Consider the following 18,697-nt stretch of genomic DNA (forward strand, 5'->3'; position numbering starts at 1 on the left):
TCTCTCTCTCTCTGTATATGCAATATGGGCAATATGGCCACGGCAGGAGTTCGATTGGATAATGTTGGATAAGATGGAAGAAAATGGCATGCGAAGTGTTATTAAATTTTAGTGAAATGTTTACTCGCTCCGGTTGTGTAGAATGGGAGGCTGCATAGGTATAACGAGGGCAAGAAATGCCTCGATCAATGATACGTCGGAAAACTCGAGCAGAACTAATTCGGGTGAGATTGCCGTGAAGATCTCGTCTGTCGAAAATACATCGGGCATCAGCTAACCTTGAAGTCATTTTAACTTTATTTTTGTCCTTGTATCCGAAGTACACGTTATCTGTTAAGTCTAGTGTCGTTCGTATCTGCTTAATTAAGTTCGGCGTTTGCAAAAATGGAAGTTTGAGTAATATCGTATCGACGTACGGCGGTGTGCGCGTGTAGATTACAAGGACGTAGTACATGGCTGATTTTTACTTGACACTTTCTAACGGTCTTAATTCATTAAGTTTTTTTATCACAAAATTTTAGATTCGACTAGGTACTCTTATTATCTAATGTTATTTTGTAATGAATATTAAGTATACGACTGTCTAAATGATACGAAAAAGGAACGTATAAAGAGCACTTAAGAGATTAGATCATCTACTGTCGTAACGTAGATTTTTATGTTATAGGCGGTTTCATACGATACATGATAAGAAACGTACATATATATATTCCTACAAAAGAGATTGCGACGATTTCTTTGAATTGACTTCCTACTAATCTCTGTGATTGAAATGATTTATATATATGTATAGGGAATACGAGAAAAAATCATCTTTTATGTCACGAGGTAATCAGATGGAAATCGGATGTACCTCTGACCGAAGGTCAGTTGAGAAGTAAGCGAGATGAGTTTTGGGATACTGCACCAGCGTTTGACGGCCGTAAAGAGATTTGGGATGCACTGAGGGCGGGTGCGACTGCAGCGGAGGCGCAGGATTATCAGTTGGCACAGGCCATATTAGACGGGGCTAACATTTCTGTACCAAATGGTTTCTTAACCGAATGTTACGATGAGTTAGGAACTCGTTATCAAGTACCTATTTATTGTTTATCCTACCCAATTAATATCGTAAAAGAAGACAGTGGAAGAGACTCACCTGCTGATTGCTCAGGTAATAAAATTTTCAAAGAGTTTTACGCAATATAATAATTTACAGCACAATTTTTTATCCCCCGTTGCTTTTATTAATTCTGTGTAGAACCAGTCGACGAAGGAACAGAACAAACTTTAAAACTTAGACTATCGACTACTTTAGGAGAAGTTAAACTACCTGTTTACAGCAATGACACTATTGCTATCGCTAAGAAAAAATTACAGGTTTGTATAACATTAATTATATATTAATTGAGTGTACATATGTTATATAAGAGTAATTGCTTATGATAATAATAATAATAATAATAATAATAATAATAATAATAATAATAATGATTGATGCTTACAGAGTCAAGAAGGTTTGGAACCTTCGCGTCAAAGGTGGTTCTTTGGTGGTAAATTGCTTGGTGATAAAATGCATGTAGAAGAAGCGAAGGTACAGCCAGGTTACATAATACAAGTAATTGTAAATCCAGAGAAATCAGATAACATCTCGGCGAAGACTAGTTGAACTGATAACATGCATAAGCACGTAACAAAGTATGTTTCAATCAGCAATTAATAATAAGCATACTTTTACGCTTGTTAACAAAACTTGTTAATCATATATCAAAGTAAGAATATTATGGTTTTTAATTTTTTGTCATAATCATCACGAGTGATAAATCATTTTAGGATAAATTCGACGTAACAAAATTTTCTATTTACGAATTTCTCCATTTAATGAAATCGCGAGTTAAGTGCAATTAATTTTCACTGTATCATATATTTATCCATATACGTTATCATACAATGTAAAAAAAAGTTATGTAAGAATAAGAGAGAAAGAGAGAGAAAATACTAATAGAATAAAAAAAGCATATCTTTATAAATTCGGCTTTCTTCAATATGATGTACTTTCTGCAACAAGAAAATTGACTGAAATGATTTATTTATATTTACGTAAGATATATATACATAAAAATATATATGAACATACTATTTTTTTATAATTCATAATGCGTAAGTTTTTGCAATTTCACATTATCAAAATCTTTCTTTTATTATGATTGCAAAACTCACTAAAAGTGACATATTAAATTACGCATTAAAACTCAGAACGGCCATTATGTGAGATAATATTTTATAATAGAAGAAATATATATCGTTATACATATATACTTTATATATACATATTATATAAAGTATAGGATATTGCTTTTGCAAAATAGGGGAAATGGTAATTTTTTAACTATTTGTGTCATTGTCATTGCATCACATACGAATACGAGGGGAATAACTATATTCAATGGACAATAGTGAAAAAAAGAAAATATAATACTCATTGCAAAGTACTATATGTATACTTAGATCTTCTATGTTCTATTTGCAACTATTGACTTATTTCTTTGTAATATTTGTCACGAGTTAGTTTTACGTAAGAAAATAATATAAGAATTTATTTCAGTTTCTTATAATACGTATACTTCACTAAACTAATATTTCTGTTTTAATACATCAATTCTGGTTTAATACACCAATTGTCTCTAACATATTATATAGCAAAATAATTTTAAATTATTGTACTCACATTGTATCTTCTCGTAAAAATCTAAATTTTTGTAGGCCTAACATTGTTTTGTAAGTATAGTTAAGATGTTGAATAAGATTTTGGCAACTGAATCGTTTAGAAGAGAATTATGATAATAAGACTAAGGGTAAATTTGCATTTATCTCACATAAACAAAATTACGAATTATATAACCAATAGGTTTGCTATATATGCATATATTGCATATATTGTATATACCAGAGATAAGAGTTCTCAAAGAATGCTTTGCATCAAACAAGTCAATGATTATCATTATTGAATAAGATTTAATCATGATAATCTTGTATTTTATATGTATCACTTAAATTGTGCGTATAAAAATTTAAAAATCTGCACTGCCCAATTTCGACTAGTTCATTAAAATTTTAACATTTCAATAGCTCTGGTACCTAATTTTGCCAGCTACGATATCAATCTCCTTTTTCTTCTAAAGATGTCAATAAAGTGAAAATCTCTTTTTTCACAAAAAAGGCGACGAAGAGACTTTAATATATTCAAGAATTATAAAGAAATTAGAAATTATAATCAGTAAAATTGCATTTATACGCATATTAATATGTAGTATTAATTATTAAGTACTGTTCAATGCAGAAGAGTCACAATAATAATAAATCTTTTTATCAAACTGATATTAAGCTTAGCAGATATAATTATTTCATGACAGTTTTAAAAGTGTCCAAATTATAAAAGAAATACCAATACAACTTGTATGGTAAAAATTGAGCGCGGTAATCATTATATTTCTCTCATCAAAAGATATGCTCTATACACAAGTATATAGTAACAAGTTCAAAAGATATTTAATAAGATTTTTAGATTATATAATTCACGTATATTTACACTTGTAGATTATATGTAACAATAATTAGTATAAAATTTGGCCGTTTTGAATAATACTTTCTTTCGTATCGAATAATAAGATACAAAGTTCTATTAATACTAGCGCTCAGTTTAATATTAAGCAAAAGTATGATGTCAAACGTCGCCAAAATAGGAAAGGAAGAAAATAACTCTTATGTAAATAAAAATTGTTACAATAATGAAATGTAATTTTAACTGCCTGATAAAAATGGTACTTAATATTAATAATACTGTATTGGACCAATGCATGCGAATAAGTATTTTAAAATCAACAAATAATTGGCCATAATAGACTAAGTGCCCTATATGTAAAGATATTTTCTGAAGAATTGAGTTAAATAATAAATTATATCTGATAACATAAAAGAGTTTTTCGCTTAGGGATAATATATATTTCAGACTAATTGTTTGAGTTGATATTGAATCACTAAATTTTGTTCCGCATATATTTCACAATTGTTATGCGTATGTATTTCACGATCTTTACGCACTGATATTTTTTGAAATTTTGTCGCATCTTGTAAACGTTAAACTGATCATAATTACGCAAAAAATGATACAAATTATTTCGTGTTACATATGTTTGATAATATACATGTTGTTTAGAAGACGAAGTTGTGTATATAATAGTTCCTAAGATTAATTATTAATTATTATAACATATATTGTGAAATAAAGCGCGAAAACGTTATGAAAGCATTGAAAAACTCTATATCCTACTATACTGATATAATTATAATAAGATAATTATAACACGTGAGAATAAGTAAGAAAAATACTACTCTGTTTCGTGAATAAATATTTTTTATTTTTAATCTGTAAAAATGTTATAAATCTGTATTTATATTTATTTTTACTATTTTACAAATTTATTTAGCAAATTTTCCTAAATATCTCAACTCATGGCACAGCCAAATTATAGTACTTAAAAGTATAAGACTACCAGATTGGTGTGACGCAGCTAACGATAGAGGAACATGGTATAATAAAGTCGAAATTCCTAAAAGTACTTGAAGATAACCCGCACAAAGTACCGCAGCCACAGCCTTTCTTCCTCGACCAGGAAGTTTATGTTTACGAGACAAAATACCCAAAAAAGTTATTAATGCTATAGTAGTGATTCCCTGCATAAATGATAAACACATGAAATAATGTAGGTACATTAACATGCTTAACGACCGTATTACACAACTTACCAAAATTCTGTGATCAAATTGAACTGTAGCTGGATTTTCCGTGAAGTTTCGTAATACAGGAGATATGGCAAGTATATCACTGGGTATCCACTTATCTGCCATTTTTGGGAAAGTATTATAAATAAGACCAGCATCCATTCCAGCTACAAATGCTCCCGACAAAGCAGTGAGAAATACTAGCCCTTTTGTTGAGTGAATTAATCCTTTAAATCTTTTCAGTGCCTTCAGGGCATTACTTGTGATTGTGGTACTAGAGGAATTGGCAGTTAGCTTTTGAGCAGGAATCAGATGATCCAAAGCATTATAAAGAAATCCAGTATATAGCAGCAATGCTAATCCAAGATGCGCAGCTAAACGATACTGCGACACCCGCGGCACGTCGGAAGGTTCTATAAAACGATCTTCCAATCCAGATTTAACCATATACCATCCCATGAGTCCTTGCAAGCCGATTAGCGATCCTAAGGCAACAACGCGCATTTTCATTCCGCGTTTTAGCATACCCTTATACCAGAAATATGTTGCCGGAATTACAAATACAGCGCCGATTAAACGTCCCCATGTTCTATGCAAATATTCCATCCACCAAATACGTTTGAACTCCTCTAACGTCATACTGTGGTTGGTTCTACAGCAAAATTAACGGCATATATATACATTTCCACGCGTTACATTGGTTCTTTGGTATTAACACGTTGTTTCTTACATTTTATATTCAGGAAATTGTTTGTAACGCTTAAATTCCGAGACCCATTGAGCTTCGTTCAGAGGCATTTTCTCTCCTAGCAATTTCCAGGTAACCATAGACAAGCCTGATTCGGTGAGCCTTGTTACACCACCTAAATACATAGAAGAAAGGAGAAATAATCTTCAGTTGTTTTTTAAATACATTTTATTCACCTTAACACGTACTTAATGTTTGTTACACAATTAAATATTACATAAATTTGAATTGCATGTAGGTACTGATTTATTAGACCAAAGAGAAGGCTGTTACATTTGAGATTCTACTTTCCATACGTCTTTTCTATAATGCTCTTCACTACGACGCAGATATAGTGATAGTATACAAAATAAAGGAGAGTACCTAGTGCGACCGCTACGAAAACCATGCCACCGCAGGTGAGCAACCAAGATCCCACAATTTTGTCATTTCTACTGCTCGGTTTTGCGGCATAATTACGAATTACAACGTTCGCTTGTTTCAGTGGTCTCTGTCAATTGTTAAAATCAGTAAAATTAGTACATACATCTGACATCGTTCTTATTAAACTTATTTAAATTGCACCCACAGCAGGTATACTTGAGTGCCAGAGTGCGTTACCTTCTGTAATAGGAATTTCGAGCAGTATTCCTTAAAAGAAGCGTCGTTACATCGCACGACGTCGGTTTTTGCATTTGTAAACAGGTGTTGCCGGCTAAGTATGCGTCTCGTAGCGTTATATGCGCCTAATACCTTCGTATGATACCTCACGACATTCAGCATACTGCAATTAAAATACAAAATACAGCGAGCATTAATAAACACACTGGCGTGTGCACGTGAGGGTGTTGTTAGCTCTCAGAAACGCAAAAATAAGACGCGATAAGATTACACCTCATAGATCCCGGCACAATACAATGCAATACAAGCGCACGGAGCGCATTGGAGCGCATTGAGCGCACAGAGCGCACCAGCGCACTACTCGAGTGGTGCCATCTACAAAAAAGGAGAAGAAGAAGAATGATTCGATCATGTGCTGAATGTATCGTGTAAACAACAGTTTTTGGTTATGGCCTCGTCTCCGAATTTTGATTTAAAAGAGCGATTAGATATTAGTTTCAAAGATACAGCAGCTCTAAATTCATTATGCAGGAATTTAGCTTCCGGTACGTATTTTTACAAAAAATAAAAATATCTAAAGTATATTTTTTTATGTACTTATGCTACAAAATTTAAAGAACCAGTAGTAAAAAAGAGAGAAAGATACAGAAATTAAATTTTATACACAAATACAGCTTTGGAGTCAAATAATATACTTTAGTTTTCTTAATTTTATTATTTCTCTAACCTAGAGAAATATGATAATTTCAACTTGCACACCACATATTTATATATGAACTTTATATAAACTTGAATCTTCCCACAATCACTGTTATATCTCTTGATTTAATGAGTATATTGAAATCTAAATTTTGTAATGTACATAGTCATAAAAATCTATTGTGGAAGACATTAAAATGCTTTGTTTTAGAAATAGAATTAGGCTCTATGAAACTCTGCACGTTTGTGGAGACACTAGGTTCTTACATGACAGACCAAAATGTTCTTACGAGGGAGAAAGGAGTTATGGCCCTTTCCTCCGTTTTGTCGCAGTTGCCCCAAGATTATCTCACTGAATCAGAATTGCGTTTTATTACAACGTTTTATTGCGACAGGATGAAGGATCATTATAGCATTATACCATCTGTACTAAATGGTATTCAAGCAATTGTGAGCATTTGTCTTTTATCTCTCGCGTCATTTTTCTCTTTCATTGAATTGTCATAACTATTTTTTTTTTTTTTAGGTGAACATGACTCATTTACCTCAAAATGCATCGTCATCCTTACTAAGAGTTATGTTTGAGCACGTTCAGTGTCAATCTCAACTGTTACCCGAACGTCGCAAAATATATCTTATACTTAAAAGTTTAATAGAGAACAGATTACATGATCTGAGATCCATGGGACCAGATTTAGTTTATGGTATTATCAGCTCTATGGATGGTGAAAGAGATCCGAATAACCTCATGTTATTGTTTGATATGCTACCACAGTTTTTAAAAGAATTTCCATTAGGTCATTTAACCGAAGAAATGTTTGAAGTTATGGCGTGTTATTTTCCAGTTGATTTTAATCCTGTAATTATATACATTAATTTTTCTACATAATATTTATAACGTACAAATATGTAATTTATAAATGTTTACAGTCTGGCATAGAGGATCTAAGGGTATCGCGGGAAGATTTGGCAGAAAAATTGGCGCCTTGCTTATGCGCTGTTCCAGAGTTAGCAGATTATTGCTTACCTCTTATAATTGATAAATCATATTCCACTCTCAAAGTTGCTAAACTTGATTCCTTAAATCTATTACGTGAAAGTGTTCAAACGTTTGGGCTGTTAAAAATAAAATTGTACTTACCAGACCTATGGACAACTTTAAAGAAAGATATAGTGCCAGGAAGAGATGTTGAAATAAGAGACGCTGCTTTACGAGCAATGACATCTTTAATTAAAGTTATATCAGTCGATGAAACTGTTTGCAAAAATTTTATTGACAAGATAATTGCCGATATAAAATCGTCGTTGTGCGATGTGCAACTTAGTTTGTACAGACCTGCCCAAACGCTACTGGAAACAATAGCTGCAATTAACAAAACGATATGTGTACAAATCTTGCAAGCTGTAATACCTTTATGTATTGGACAATATTCTACGATGAATTCATTAAACGACAAAATTGCATTGATAGAAACGTTAAATAATTTTATGAAAATATGTTCTAATTATGACATTTGCATTCAAGGTAAGTTGAAACAACGAATAATGATGTCACATTTGCACTATTACTATTGCTCATTGAACTGTAACAATCTCCTGATATTTTATATATATTACATAAATATAATGAAATTTAATCTAGATATTCCAGAATTATCATGGACAAATATACCTCAAACATATTTAGATGGCTTGACAATAGAAAGTACTGAACTAAAAAGTAAAATATTCCTTGGTTTAATGATCCAAAAGGCATATTTAAACGATGTACAACGCTCTATATTATATAATGCGATATGCAATGAAATTGAAACAGGATGCGATAAAATACAAAGCATATGTCATACAACTGTTATAGATTTTGCTGCGTTATATCTTGAAGAAATATCAATGTTGGTTAAAGAGAGATTGTTGTCAAATACAGGTAAGTTAAATACAAATACATAGTTAATATAAACTTATTTCTATCAATATATGAAGTGATATTAATGAAATGTTTCAGATGAGACGGAAGTAGAATTATTAAAACGAAGGATAAGAGCTTTATCAGCAATTGCAAAAATACGTGAACTAGGTTGTGTAATACTCCCGAAAATTGTTACAATGTTAACAGACACTGTTAATACTGATATACGTATCACAATATTACTGAATATCCAGAAGCTAATTGCTTTAAAGAAATCTGATTACAACATACATCAATTTCTATACAAGGAATGTCATGTTATTGAGAAATTAATTTCATATGAGACAAATGTTGTTGATCATAAAATGTTGATATCTAATATCTGCCAGTTAATTATACGAAATCTTACAATCGAAGAACAACGTGCGATTGTAACGAAATACGCTGTGGCTTTAAATACGAAAATTCCCGAAACTGATGTGACTATAATGATGAATCTTTTCATTTCTTTACGGAAAGATATCAATTTGAACATAAATAATAATACGGTGGAAAATCTGTATAATCTAGCAACTAGCAATTGCAATCCGGATATAAGGCAAACAAGCTGTAAATTTCTATCTGTTTTATTAAATAAAATGAAAGTGTCAGATGTCGATAGAATTGTATCTTATCTAGAAGACAAAATAAGTAATAATTTAAGTACGGACAGTGACATTAAATTAAAGCAACGTACGGTTAACTTTCAAATTTGGATGACTAAAGCACTCGTCATGAGAGGATACGCAAAGTCCCAATACTTTCTAGAGAATGTATGTGTGATTAAATGTAAATTATAATAATTTAATATTTGGTTATAATACATATAATATAGGTGAATTAATATTTCTCATTTTTGTTTTTACAGCTTACGCATTTATTAACTCACAATGAAATTGGTCAATTTATAGGTGAACAATATCAAATTTTAGTAAGTAAGCACGAGGATATTTTAATAACGGAAAATTTCTGCGACGTGAAAATTTTTTATAAACAAAGAGTGTTCGAATATTTGTTGCAACAAAATATTAATTTTGCAAGCGCGATGAGACATAATTATCTTATTGCTTTGGTCCATCTACTGGAACAAATGCCTGAAGAATTATTATTTTTGCATTTAACCGAGGTAAGTTTTTATTATTAATGCATCAATGATAACATTCTTTTGCAATAGAAAGAATATTTTAATTAATGTATTTTGTCATCAGTTGGTACCGCTGTTGATTGAGTCTCTATCTCTTAGTAATGAGCATTTAGTTCTTTGGACATTGACGTCATTTAAACTTCTACTTGACACTAAACACGACGTATTTTCTGATAATTTACAATGTGTTATACCAAGGCTTATGCAATTATCAACGCATCGGATCATGGTAATTATCTACATTAGCTTCAACTTTTTAAACTCTCATCGTATCACTATAATCTATATTTGTATTAATAGGGTGTTAGAATTGCGGCTCTAGAATGCCTGGCGCATTATACTAGTTATTCCACTATTTTGATCAATCCGTACAAGCAGAGTGTGTTAGACAAATTGGGGGTGTTAATCGACGATCGCAAACGTTTAGTCAGGAAGGCTGCGGTGGAAACGAGAATACGATGGTATCTAGTGGGTGCATCTGGAGAACAGTCAAAGGAATGAACGATATCGCAGTTCGGTTCTGTATAGATACATCTAATATGATTTTATAAGTATCTTTTGCCTTACTTTATATACATTTTGAAAAAATGTAAATTTCTCACTACTGAATATTAACATGTTATACCTATAAATTTGTATGCGATTGTCTTTATTTACATATCTAATCCACGATATATTTTCCTGAGCATCTCCCTACGCCTGTCTGTCCTAGATATCTTTCTTAATTGAATAAAGAATTGATTTTTGTAAGTGGATTAAGACCTCCAGCTAGCTCAGATGCGTTCAGTGCAGCGCAGGCATGGGCGACGGTAAGAATATGCGATTGTAACATTTACTTCATTTGTTTTATGATACGAATAGAACCCCACTTTTATTTAATTGAAGTATTATGTACAAAACATTGAAAAAATATGAGCATTTTTTTATTAAATAGAATATTTGATTTTCTTATTGAATATCTTCTATATCAAATACGCGCGTGTCTGCAGGTGTGGCAAAGAATGGTGCGTACAAGTATGACGATGGTACGAAATATATCGGTGATTGGAATCGCAAGGGATTGAAACACGGCGCTGGTCTATTAGTCCTTCCGAATGGAACGCGGTACGATGGGGCATTCCAAAATGGATTATGCTCCGGCTTGGGAGTTATTGTATTTCCCGACGGAGCAAAGTAAGTTACGCTGCAAGTTTATCTCGAGATTGCGCGTTTTACTAAAAAATACCGTCGCGTATATGTATATATATATATCTACGATATCACTTCCATTCTCTTTTTCTTTTAGGTACGAAGGAGAATTTATGCAAGGATGGTTTCACGGCCACGGTGTGTTCTGGCGAGCCGACGGAATGAAATTTGAAGGGGAATTTCGCGGAGGTCGTGTTTGGGGCTTAGGTATATAATCAAGTTACGATAATTCATTGTCAATTTTATAAATAAAACACTACAACAATTTTTTGACTACACATTGTTTTTCAATTGTAATTCGAATGTGAGTTATATATGCTTTTTATTCGATAACTATAGGTTTGGTGACCTATGCTGATGGATCGCATGGATTTCCGAGAAATGAAGGTTTCTTTCAAGATTGCAGATTAGTAAGGCGACGACGTTGCCCTGACATAGTGCAGAAGGCGCAAAAAATTTCTATGATGGCACGTGCTCAGTGCAATTAAGCTGAAATAGAATTGATGATGTATAGCTAATAAAAAGGAATGTGTAATCTTTATTTGCTTATTTTAATTGAAATAAATCTACATTATATATTTAATATTTGGATAAATTTTATATCTTTATCTTTCTTATTATACACATTTAAATCTTCCCCGTATTATTCGCTCGCAAATAAAATTTCAGCGTCCGAAGCGTATCTCGAATTCGTATCAGGAATTCATACAGGATTGGAAAAAGAAGCAGATTTATCTTCATTTACGTAAAATTAAGATGCCAGTAATGTTGGTGATACCAGTTTCCTGAATACCGAATGAAATGTAATTGTAACGAGTTACGCCCCAAAAGAAAAAGTTTGAGAAGGAACACAAGGCTAGACTACTTTCCGCTCGGAGAGGCGTGGCCAAGCCGGATGTTCCAGTTTTGAAGACGAAGGTGCGGCACCAATCGATTTATAAAATTCGCACATGCAATGTTTTAGTATAACAATATAAATAAAAATTGAAATCTTAGATTTAGAAACGTTACATTGAAAGAGAGAATACGAAGTAAGTTCTCCATATTGCTTTCCTTCGTTTCTTTTGCTTATATCTCATTTGCGATAATATAAAAGATATATAAATAAAATTTGCTTTAAGTCGTATGAAAAAAATTAGGCAAATACAAAATTTTACTTTAAACCGTGATATCTTTAGAAATTCAAAATGCATTCTCTCACAAGGGCGATGCATTAAGTAATGAGTTTTGAAATTTATAAAATTTAAATATTGTGAAAAATATATATAGATAAATAGCTGATAATTTTTTAATATTATCTCGCAAAACGTTACATACAAGAAAAAACATTTTCGAAACTTATAAATCATCGGGAGGGCATACGATTCAACGGGGAGTAAAGGCGTTTGGCAATGGCGCAATATTAAGTGTATCCTTGACACTATATCCCACCATGGCGAACTGTGAGTACCGAAAGATTTCGTGTGGCTCGTCGTTCGTCCGCCAAGTATAAAAGTACCGATTGTCACGGACTGTAGCATTCGTATTTCGACTCAGACGCGATTAAAGTCATCGCAGCATCTTCCAACGCATAGTACAATGGCAGCCAAGGTACGTACGATTAACTGCACAAATTAGATTTTGTCAAGTATAGGAAATACATATGTTTAGAAATAAATATGCGCTCTTAAGGTTTCAAATTGTAACCGAGAGTTCTATTTCAGCTGTTCGTAATCGCCTGTGTTTTGGCCGCGGCCAACGCCGGTTTAATCGGTGTGCCCTCCGCCCTGCAGTACCAGTCGTACCAGATCTCGCCGTTCGCCCCGATAGCGCACATTCAACCCCAAGCTATCACGTCGACATCCGACAATATTCTACGAAGCCACGGTAATCTGGCGCAGGTGGCCACGCAAACGAAGACCATCGACACGCCTTTCTCGAGCTCGAGCAAGTCCGACATCCGCGTGACTAATCCGGCTGTCACTACCTACGCTCATCTTGCTCATCCAGCCCCACTGGCATATGCGCCATATGCCGCGGCCGCTATACCCGCGGCTGTACGCCCAGCTGCTCTCGGAGTCGCTTACTCGCCGGCCGTTGAAGTGTCTCACATGAGCTACAGCAGCCCGATCGGAATCGCCTATGCCTACTAAATCGATCCATATCAAACGCGACTTTACATGATACACATATATTTATTCAAACCTCCTCGACATCTGTAACCACTTCTGTACGTGGCAAATTAATGACACTACAATGTAGGTGGTTACGCAATAAAATTGTACTTCACTCTTAATCAAAGCTTGATTTTTCAACCCCCATAGTCCTTAGATCCATAAGTCTATTCGTTTCTTAAGGGATTGAATAATTATCATAAGAGGATGATATACGCCAGAAGCTATCGCAACATGTCGTTACGATAGAGTTTAATTTGTAATAGAGGCACCGCTGCGCCAGGGGTAAAAGGTAAAATGCTTTCTGCGAGATAGAATAACACCCAAGTTTTTTTATATGTAAAATTGTATTATTATTTCATATTTTTCGCATTTATCAATAATTTGTCAACAATTTCAAGGAATGGGGGAAGAAACGTCCTAATAGAAAAAGAAAACAATTTTGTGAAGATTGACTTTAGGGAGAAGTGAGAGATGCATCATCAGCGAATTGTATCCAATATTAAGGGCAAGGTAAATTCTGCGATGTGTATAGTTGCTGGTGGATTGGCGACGGGTTTCTTATATCTCATTGAACGTAAAAAAAAATCTAGCCTAGCTTAAGTCCAAGAGCGGGACCAGCACCCCACGCGGCAGCAGGAGCACCCCACGCGGCGGCAGAACCAGCACCCCACGCAGCGGAAGGACCAGCACCCCACGCGGCGGCAGGAGCACCCCACGCGGCGGCGGGAGCACCCCACGCGGCGGCAGGAGCACCCCACGCGGCAGTAGGAGCGATGGCGAGGGCAGCTGGTTTCACAGCTATAGCTGGAGCGAGCAAGCCGGCGTAGACATTTGTGATGGCCAAAAGGCCGAAGATCACCAGGAGCTGCAAGATTTAAAAACGTTTATTTACTTTTATGAACTTTATAAATTTCGAGATGTCTTATTTATATATCTGGAATATTAATGTTACTTAAATTCGTCTTTTGTTTCAGATTATATATCCAGTCTCTTTTAAAATGAGAAATATTAGTTTTATATGTTGATAAACTCGCGTTCTGTCTTGAAATTAAAATGTTAGTAATCATGCGGTGTATAAGTTATATATACATACTTTTTTTACACTTAATATAAATATTATAATAATTCCAGAAATATAATAATCTATAATCTTAGCTTTTGAAGCCTCATTACTTTTATCAGTTTTCTACAAATGACGAATATGAATTACACAAATAGTAATCTCGAAGTGTTTTTTGCCTTGAAGAAACTTACTTTGAACATGATGCTTTCCTATTTCCCGTTGAAACACGAAGAATGGATTGAATGCTCTGTCTAAATCTAAGCCTATTTATACCCATGCTACAGAAAACCTGTCCAGTGTGCGTGGTGCATTTTTTCCCAAAAACTTCTTTGTACGAGTATGCATTCTATGTTCACAGCAAGGCGTTATTGCATCACATAGTTGTAAAGTTTTATATCTTAAGCCATGAATACATTTTACGCCTTCGATGATCGGTATTAATCGGCTTCTGTTTTCTCGCTGCAACCGTGTTCCACTATGACATCAGAAGCGAGAAATCGTTTCTGAATTTTTCTTTCTGCAATATACGTCAAAACTTTTCTCATTATTACTATATTAACATTTACATTGCATTTGTAGTACAGATTGATAAAATATTTCGAAAACGCAAAACTTAAATTATAAGAGAATCACAAGTACGTATTGATGATCTTATGATTACATATTTTTTTAAATTAAATTTAAATTCTCGAGAATACTCGATTATAATCGATTCATTCAAGTTCTACCGCTTATACTTTTTACGTACCGTCACTTTAAAATTCTTTCGATAGTGTATCAAACAAGTTTGCACACATAGTTGCATTCTTTTCTTATGAACCATGAGAACACAATTGATACGATAACATTGTATAATTTTATTATTTATTTTAAAACGTAAAAAAATGTAAGCAAAAAAAAAATGCATCTGTGTATCAATAAATTTGAATTCTATTTCGTTAAATCATGAGAAAGACAACAATATCGACTGCAAAGTTGCTTACATACACACGCATATCGAGGTATGTATAATACATATAACTTGATTTCCCATGTCACTTTTAAATTTATGTTAAACTGCAATGTATCGATGCATGTCTCGTGCTTCGCATTATGAATATTACGACAGAGACTATACAGTATGCACCAATCTCCTCATTTACGATTGTCTGATGCAAGCTTACGTCAAGTTGCACCGGATCCGTCTCTTTATTGACATTTATAGGGGCAACTTGTGGCTAGGTAATTTTTTTCTTACGTAGTTGTTGTTTGCAACATGTGCGGAGGGGCACTTAAGAAAAGTGTACTCACGAGAAATATCTTTTAAATTTCATGTTATTTTTAGAAATAAATGTGACATTTTTCTAGAATCCAGAAAATATCTTCTCTTACAAAGTTTTCGTAGATTTTTTGGAAACGCCGGTTGCAAATAAAATTGTACCTAATTATATGTGTTTAACATCGAAGAATACGTATATATCGTTCTAAACACATTTTAAAAGACTAAGCTATATCTTCCAAAATTAAATAGCTACTGATTTCCGCCATAATTTCATGGAACAAAAATTGCAGCAGGAAATTTGTGCCAAAACGTTTAGTAACTTTCGTTACGTAAGCTTTTTTTTTAATTATTGACATCTCTGTAAAACATAGCTTCAATTTTGATCGATCGGGCGAACAATGTTGCGTACGGCCTCTGATTTTGCGAAGAAAGTGACTGACTGACTTCCATAACTTTTAAGAGCGTTTAACTTGCGTAATTCGTGACCTTGCACAAGATACATTTGAATCATGCTCCTGTAAAAAAAAAACGGTGAAGGTGACCTACATATGTGTTCGCAAGACATAATGAGGCTGAAGATTGGAACTGGACCACACCCTTTTATCAATTTTATACGCATAATAAATTAATAAGAGTTCCACAAAGTTTATTTATTTTTATCAATTTTTATATTTATATAAATTATAGAATTTTATGTGTGTAGAAGGGATTAAGAAAGAAGAGTGTGGAAGAATTTATATAGTATTCTCAAAAACAAAAGCTAAGATATCTAGTTAACATAAATCTACGAATAAATTTTAATAAAGATAAAGAGATAAAAAGACGAGTCTTCATTTCAAAATGCACATAATTTCCCACAAAGATATCAAATTTGTATTAAAAAACATTCTTTTTTGTTTTATCTTAACTATTAATTTATGGATTTTACTCATTTAAAGTTTCTATACCAAGTTTATGTTATAATTTATTAATTATATTAGAAATATGCAAAAAAGGAATAAGGCAAGGAGTTATCTACGAGAATTCCTTGCAGACCTATATAGGATTAAGATAAGAAAGATCAAAAAGAGTATAGTAATATTATAAATATCTATCCTTGTACAAATTTCTAAAAGTCAATAGTTTTTAAATTCTATTAAGTTATAAATAATTGATAACATTTGAAGCTACCACTGATTTCATTGCAATATATGCTTAATTTATAAAATTAAAAATTAAAACCTAATTATTTAACATATATTTATTAACAAGATTTATATCGTATGTAATTAAAAATAAGATAATTAGTTATTACTATGATATATAACAGTAATAAATTTAATTCTGATACATCTTAATGATCTTAATTAACACTTTACACAACATCTTGTACATTTATTTATAATACATATGTATATATCTATTACGTATACATATATGTATATATCTTTTACAATTTTCTCTATTCTATTTTCCTATATTTCAAGTCAGCTATTTTTCTTTAAATCAGAATTGTTCTTTTGTGCTGTTCCTTTAGCACTTACATTTGTTAATCAGATTAGAATAATAAAATGAGCGAAGGGACAGAACATATATGTTTATTTTGTATATCATATAATGAGATCGAGAATTGAGGAAAGATCTTAAAATAGAGGAAATATTCGATTGTCATAATCTTAGAATAGAAAAAAGTTAACTGCATTTGCTGCAGAAGGAACATTCATTGTACATACATATCTCTGAGATAATTATATCCCTGTTCTTTTATATATCCTTTTTCCTCGAGGTAAAATTATTGATTTAATACATTATTCATATTGCATCTTTTCAATTACTCTTTTGTGGTCTATTTCCAAAAATGGAAGTTCCTACTCTCACATTTGTACTGCCTAATTCAATCTGTAATAGAAAATAATGTATTTTATATAAAGACATAAAATCAATTAGCAATACAATCTATTTGCAAATTGATTGTCCTAAAACCTTACCGCATGTTCATAATCACTGGACATTCCCATTGATAATTCAATATCTTTTATATCAATTCCCAATTCGTCGCGTACCTTTTCCCTGCATTTTTTTAAAGAAATAAAATCAGGATTTGGCCCATTCGCAACATCATACCCATACATTCCTATCGTCATCAGTCCCATAAATTTCAAATTGGGACAGTTCTGTACGACATACTTTACAAGGGTTGATACTTGTGCGATATTGCAACCATTTTTTTCTGTAATTACAATTATTTTTTATACAGGATAATCCAAAACTTGTTAAGCTAAAAATTACTTTGTCTCACAAGTTTCTTACATAAAACATAAAAGATAACAAATATCATTACCTTCTTCTTGACTTGTATTAACTTGTACCATGACATTTAACTTGCTGTCATCGCTCTTTCGAAATCTTGGCCATGAATTATTGAGCGCGTTTGCAAGTTTGTCGCTATTGACACTTTCTACAACATATAAATTTGGTATACTTAACACCTTGTTGACCTTATTCCTTTGTAAAGTCCCTATAAAATGCCATTGAATTTCTCTGCATTTTTCAAGGATCAAGGGGCTGCAGGCCTTCTCCACCAATTCGTTCACATAATTTTCACCAAAATGTCTCTGACCGGCCTCGTATGCAGATACTATCGATCCCGTGGATTGCAATTTGCTGACAGCTACCAGTCGCGGTTCATAATATTGATACTCCTGCAAGAACGAGATAAATTTGTTGAAGATCTAACCTTTTCGCGTTGAGCTTCGAAACGCGACGTTCTCTGTACAATTATCCAATACATTAAAAAAAAAAAGATAAATTTGTATATTTAATTGCAATAGCAAGTGCTATAGTAAATACGGAAAAGAATACCGGTGCTCTCTTCGCGGCAGCATACGATATCTTGTCGCAAACGGATTTTAAATTCACTGCCACCTCTGCCATGCTGCATTTAAATGCCATAAATCGCCTTCTGATTAACGATCGTAAGTATTCCTCATTTGTTTAAAAAGAGATTTTTAATTTTTCCTTCCTCCTTAATATCTTCTTCCTTTTATAATCGGACTTTCGAGCTTAATCATTTCACGTGACAAGCATGTTAGCATAGTAAACATCGTAAACATTACGCAAGTATTGAATTCCATGAGCATGCGTGGGCATTCT

The 18,697-nt window shown here is 33.0% G+C and overlaps 7 protein-coding genes across 9 annotated transcripts; 4 read left to right on the forward strand and 3 right to left on the reverse strand.

The window, feature by feature from the left end:
- Nucleotides 1-23: 23 nt before the first annotated feature.
- On the forward strand, nucleotides 24-2,009 carry LOC139774168 (ubiquitin domain-containing protein 1-like). Its single transcript, XM_071709220.1, has 4 exons — nucleotides 24-224; nucleotides 794-1,153; nucleotides 1,241-1,359; nucleotides 1,487-2,009. The coding sequence occupies exons 1-4, from the start codon at nucleotides 143-145 to the stop codon at nucleotides 1,646-1,648; spliced, it is 723 nt and encodes a 240-aa protein (XP_071565321.1). The 5' UTR covers nucleotides 24-142; the 3' UTR covers nucleotides 1,649-2,009.
- Nucleotides 2,010-4,375: 2,366 nt separating this feature from the next.
- On the reverse strand, nucleotides 4,376-6,469 carry LOC139774165 (heme A synthase COX15-like). The gene is made up of 6 exons (XM_071709217.1): nucleotides 6,383-6,469; nucleotides 6,110-6,272; nucleotides 5,873-5,999; nucleotides 5,492-5,624; nucleotides 4,786-5,413; nucleotides 4,376-4,713 (listed from the first exon to the last, which is right to left on the reverse strand). Exons 1-6 carry the CDS (start codon nucleotides 6,439-6,441, stop codon nucleotides 4,459-4,461), a joined length of 1,365 nt encoding a protein of 454 aa, XP_071565318.1. The 5' UTR covers nucleotides 6,442-6,469; the 3' UTR covers nucleotides 4,376-4,458.
- On the forward strand, nucleotides 6,421-10,529 carry LOC139774164 (MMS19 nucleotide excision repair protein-like). 2 transcript variants are annotated; one of them, XM_071709215.1, is made up of 9 exons: nucleotides 6,421-6,654; nucleotides 7,020-7,258; nucleotides 7,335-7,667; nucleotides 7,739-8,333; nucleotides 8,451-8,732; nucleotides 8,811-9,526; nucleotides 9,622-9,879; nucleotides 9,962-10,126; nucleotides 10,198-10,529. In XM_071709215.1, exons 1-9 carry the CDS (start codon nucleotides 6,558-6,560, stop codon nucleotides 10,396-10,398), a joined length of 2,886 nt encoding a protein of 961 aa, XP_071565316.1. In that variant the 5' UTR covers nucleotides 6,421-6,557; the 3' UTR covers nucleotides 10,399-10,529. The 2 variants fall into 2 exon arrangements, with proteins under 2 accessions (XP_071565316.1, XP_071565317.1); XM_071709216.1 differs by having other exon boundaries at nucleotides 6,466-6,654; nucleotides 7,142-7,258.
- Nucleotides 10,530-10,567: 38 nt separating this feature from the next.
- LOC139774169 (MORN repeat-containing protein 4 homolog) lies at nucleotides 10,568-11,668 on the forward strand. Its single transcript, XM_071709221.1, has 4 exons — nucleotides 10,568-10,706; nucleotides 10,887-11,070; nucleotides 11,183-11,292; nucleotides 11,425-11,668. Exons 1-4 carry the CDS (start codon nucleotides 10,697-10,699, stop codon nucleotides 11,571-11,573), a joined length of 453 nt encoding a protein of 150 aa, XP_071565322.1. The 5' UTR covers nucleotides 10,568-10,696; the 3' UTR covers nucleotides 11,574-11,668.
- A 105-nt stretch (nucleotides 11,669-11,773) lies between these two features.
- LOC139774170 (cuticle protein 76-like) lies at nucleotides 11,774-13,365 on the forward strand. Its single transcript, XM_071709223.1, has 2 exons — nucleotides 11,774-12,675; nucleotides 12,789-13,365. The coding sequence occupies exons 1-2, from the start codon at nucleotides 12,664-12,666 to the stop codon at nucleotides 13,215-13,217; spliced, it is 441 nt and encodes a 146-aa protein (XP_071565324.1). The 5' UTR covers nucleotides 11,774-12,663; the 3' UTR covers nucleotides 13,218-13,365.
- LOC139774171 (uncharacterized) lies at nucleotides 13,240-15,447 on the reverse strand. The gene is made up of 2 exons (XM_071709224.1): nucleotides 14,496-15,447; nucleotides 13,240-14,106 (listed from the first exon to the last, which is right to left on the reverse strand). Exons 1-2 carry the CDS (start codon nucleotides 14,502-14,504, stop codon nucleotides 13,828-13,830), a joined length of 288 nt encoding a protein of 95 aa, XP_071565325.1. The 5' UTR covers nucleotides 14,505-15,447; the 3' UTR covers nucleotides 13,240-13,827.
- A 153-nt stretch (nucleotides 15,448-15,600) lies between these two features.
- LOC139774167 (pyridoxal phosphate homeostasis protein-like) lies at nucleotides 15,601-18,657 on the reverse strand. Of its 2 annotated transcripts, XR_011718529.1 has the most exons (5): nucleotides 18,407-18,657; nucleotides 17,886-18,246; nucleotides 17,533-17,774; nucleotides 17,278-17,443; nucleotides 15,601-16,080 (listed from the first exon to the last, which is right to left on the reverse strand). XR_011718529.1 is itself a non-coding variant. In XM_071709219.1 (4 exons), the coding sequence occupies exons 1-4, from the start codon at nucleotides 18,494-18,496 to the stop codon at nucleotides 17,372-17,374; spliced, it is 765 nt and encodes a 254-aa protein (XP_071565320.1). In that variant the 5' UTR covers nucleotides 18,497-18,657; the 3' UTR covers nucleotides 15,601-17,371. The 2 variants fall into 2 exon arrangements, 1 of the variants encoding a protein (XP_071565320.1); XM_071709219.1 differs by having other exon boundaries at nucleotides 15,601-17,443.
- Nucleotides 18,658-18,697: the final 40 nt, after the last annotated feature.

The sequence above is a fragment of the Temnothorax nylanderi genome, unplaced genomic scaffold (assembly GCF_030848795.1).
Source record: "Temnothorax nylanderi isolate EJ_2023f unplaced genomic scaffold, tnyl_v1.0 TNYL_tig0074_pilon, whole genome shotgun sequence".
Classification (NCBI taxonomy): domain Eukaryota; kingdom Metazoa; phylum Arthropoda; class Insecta; order Hymenoptera; family Formicidae; genus Temnothorax; species Temnothorax nylanderi.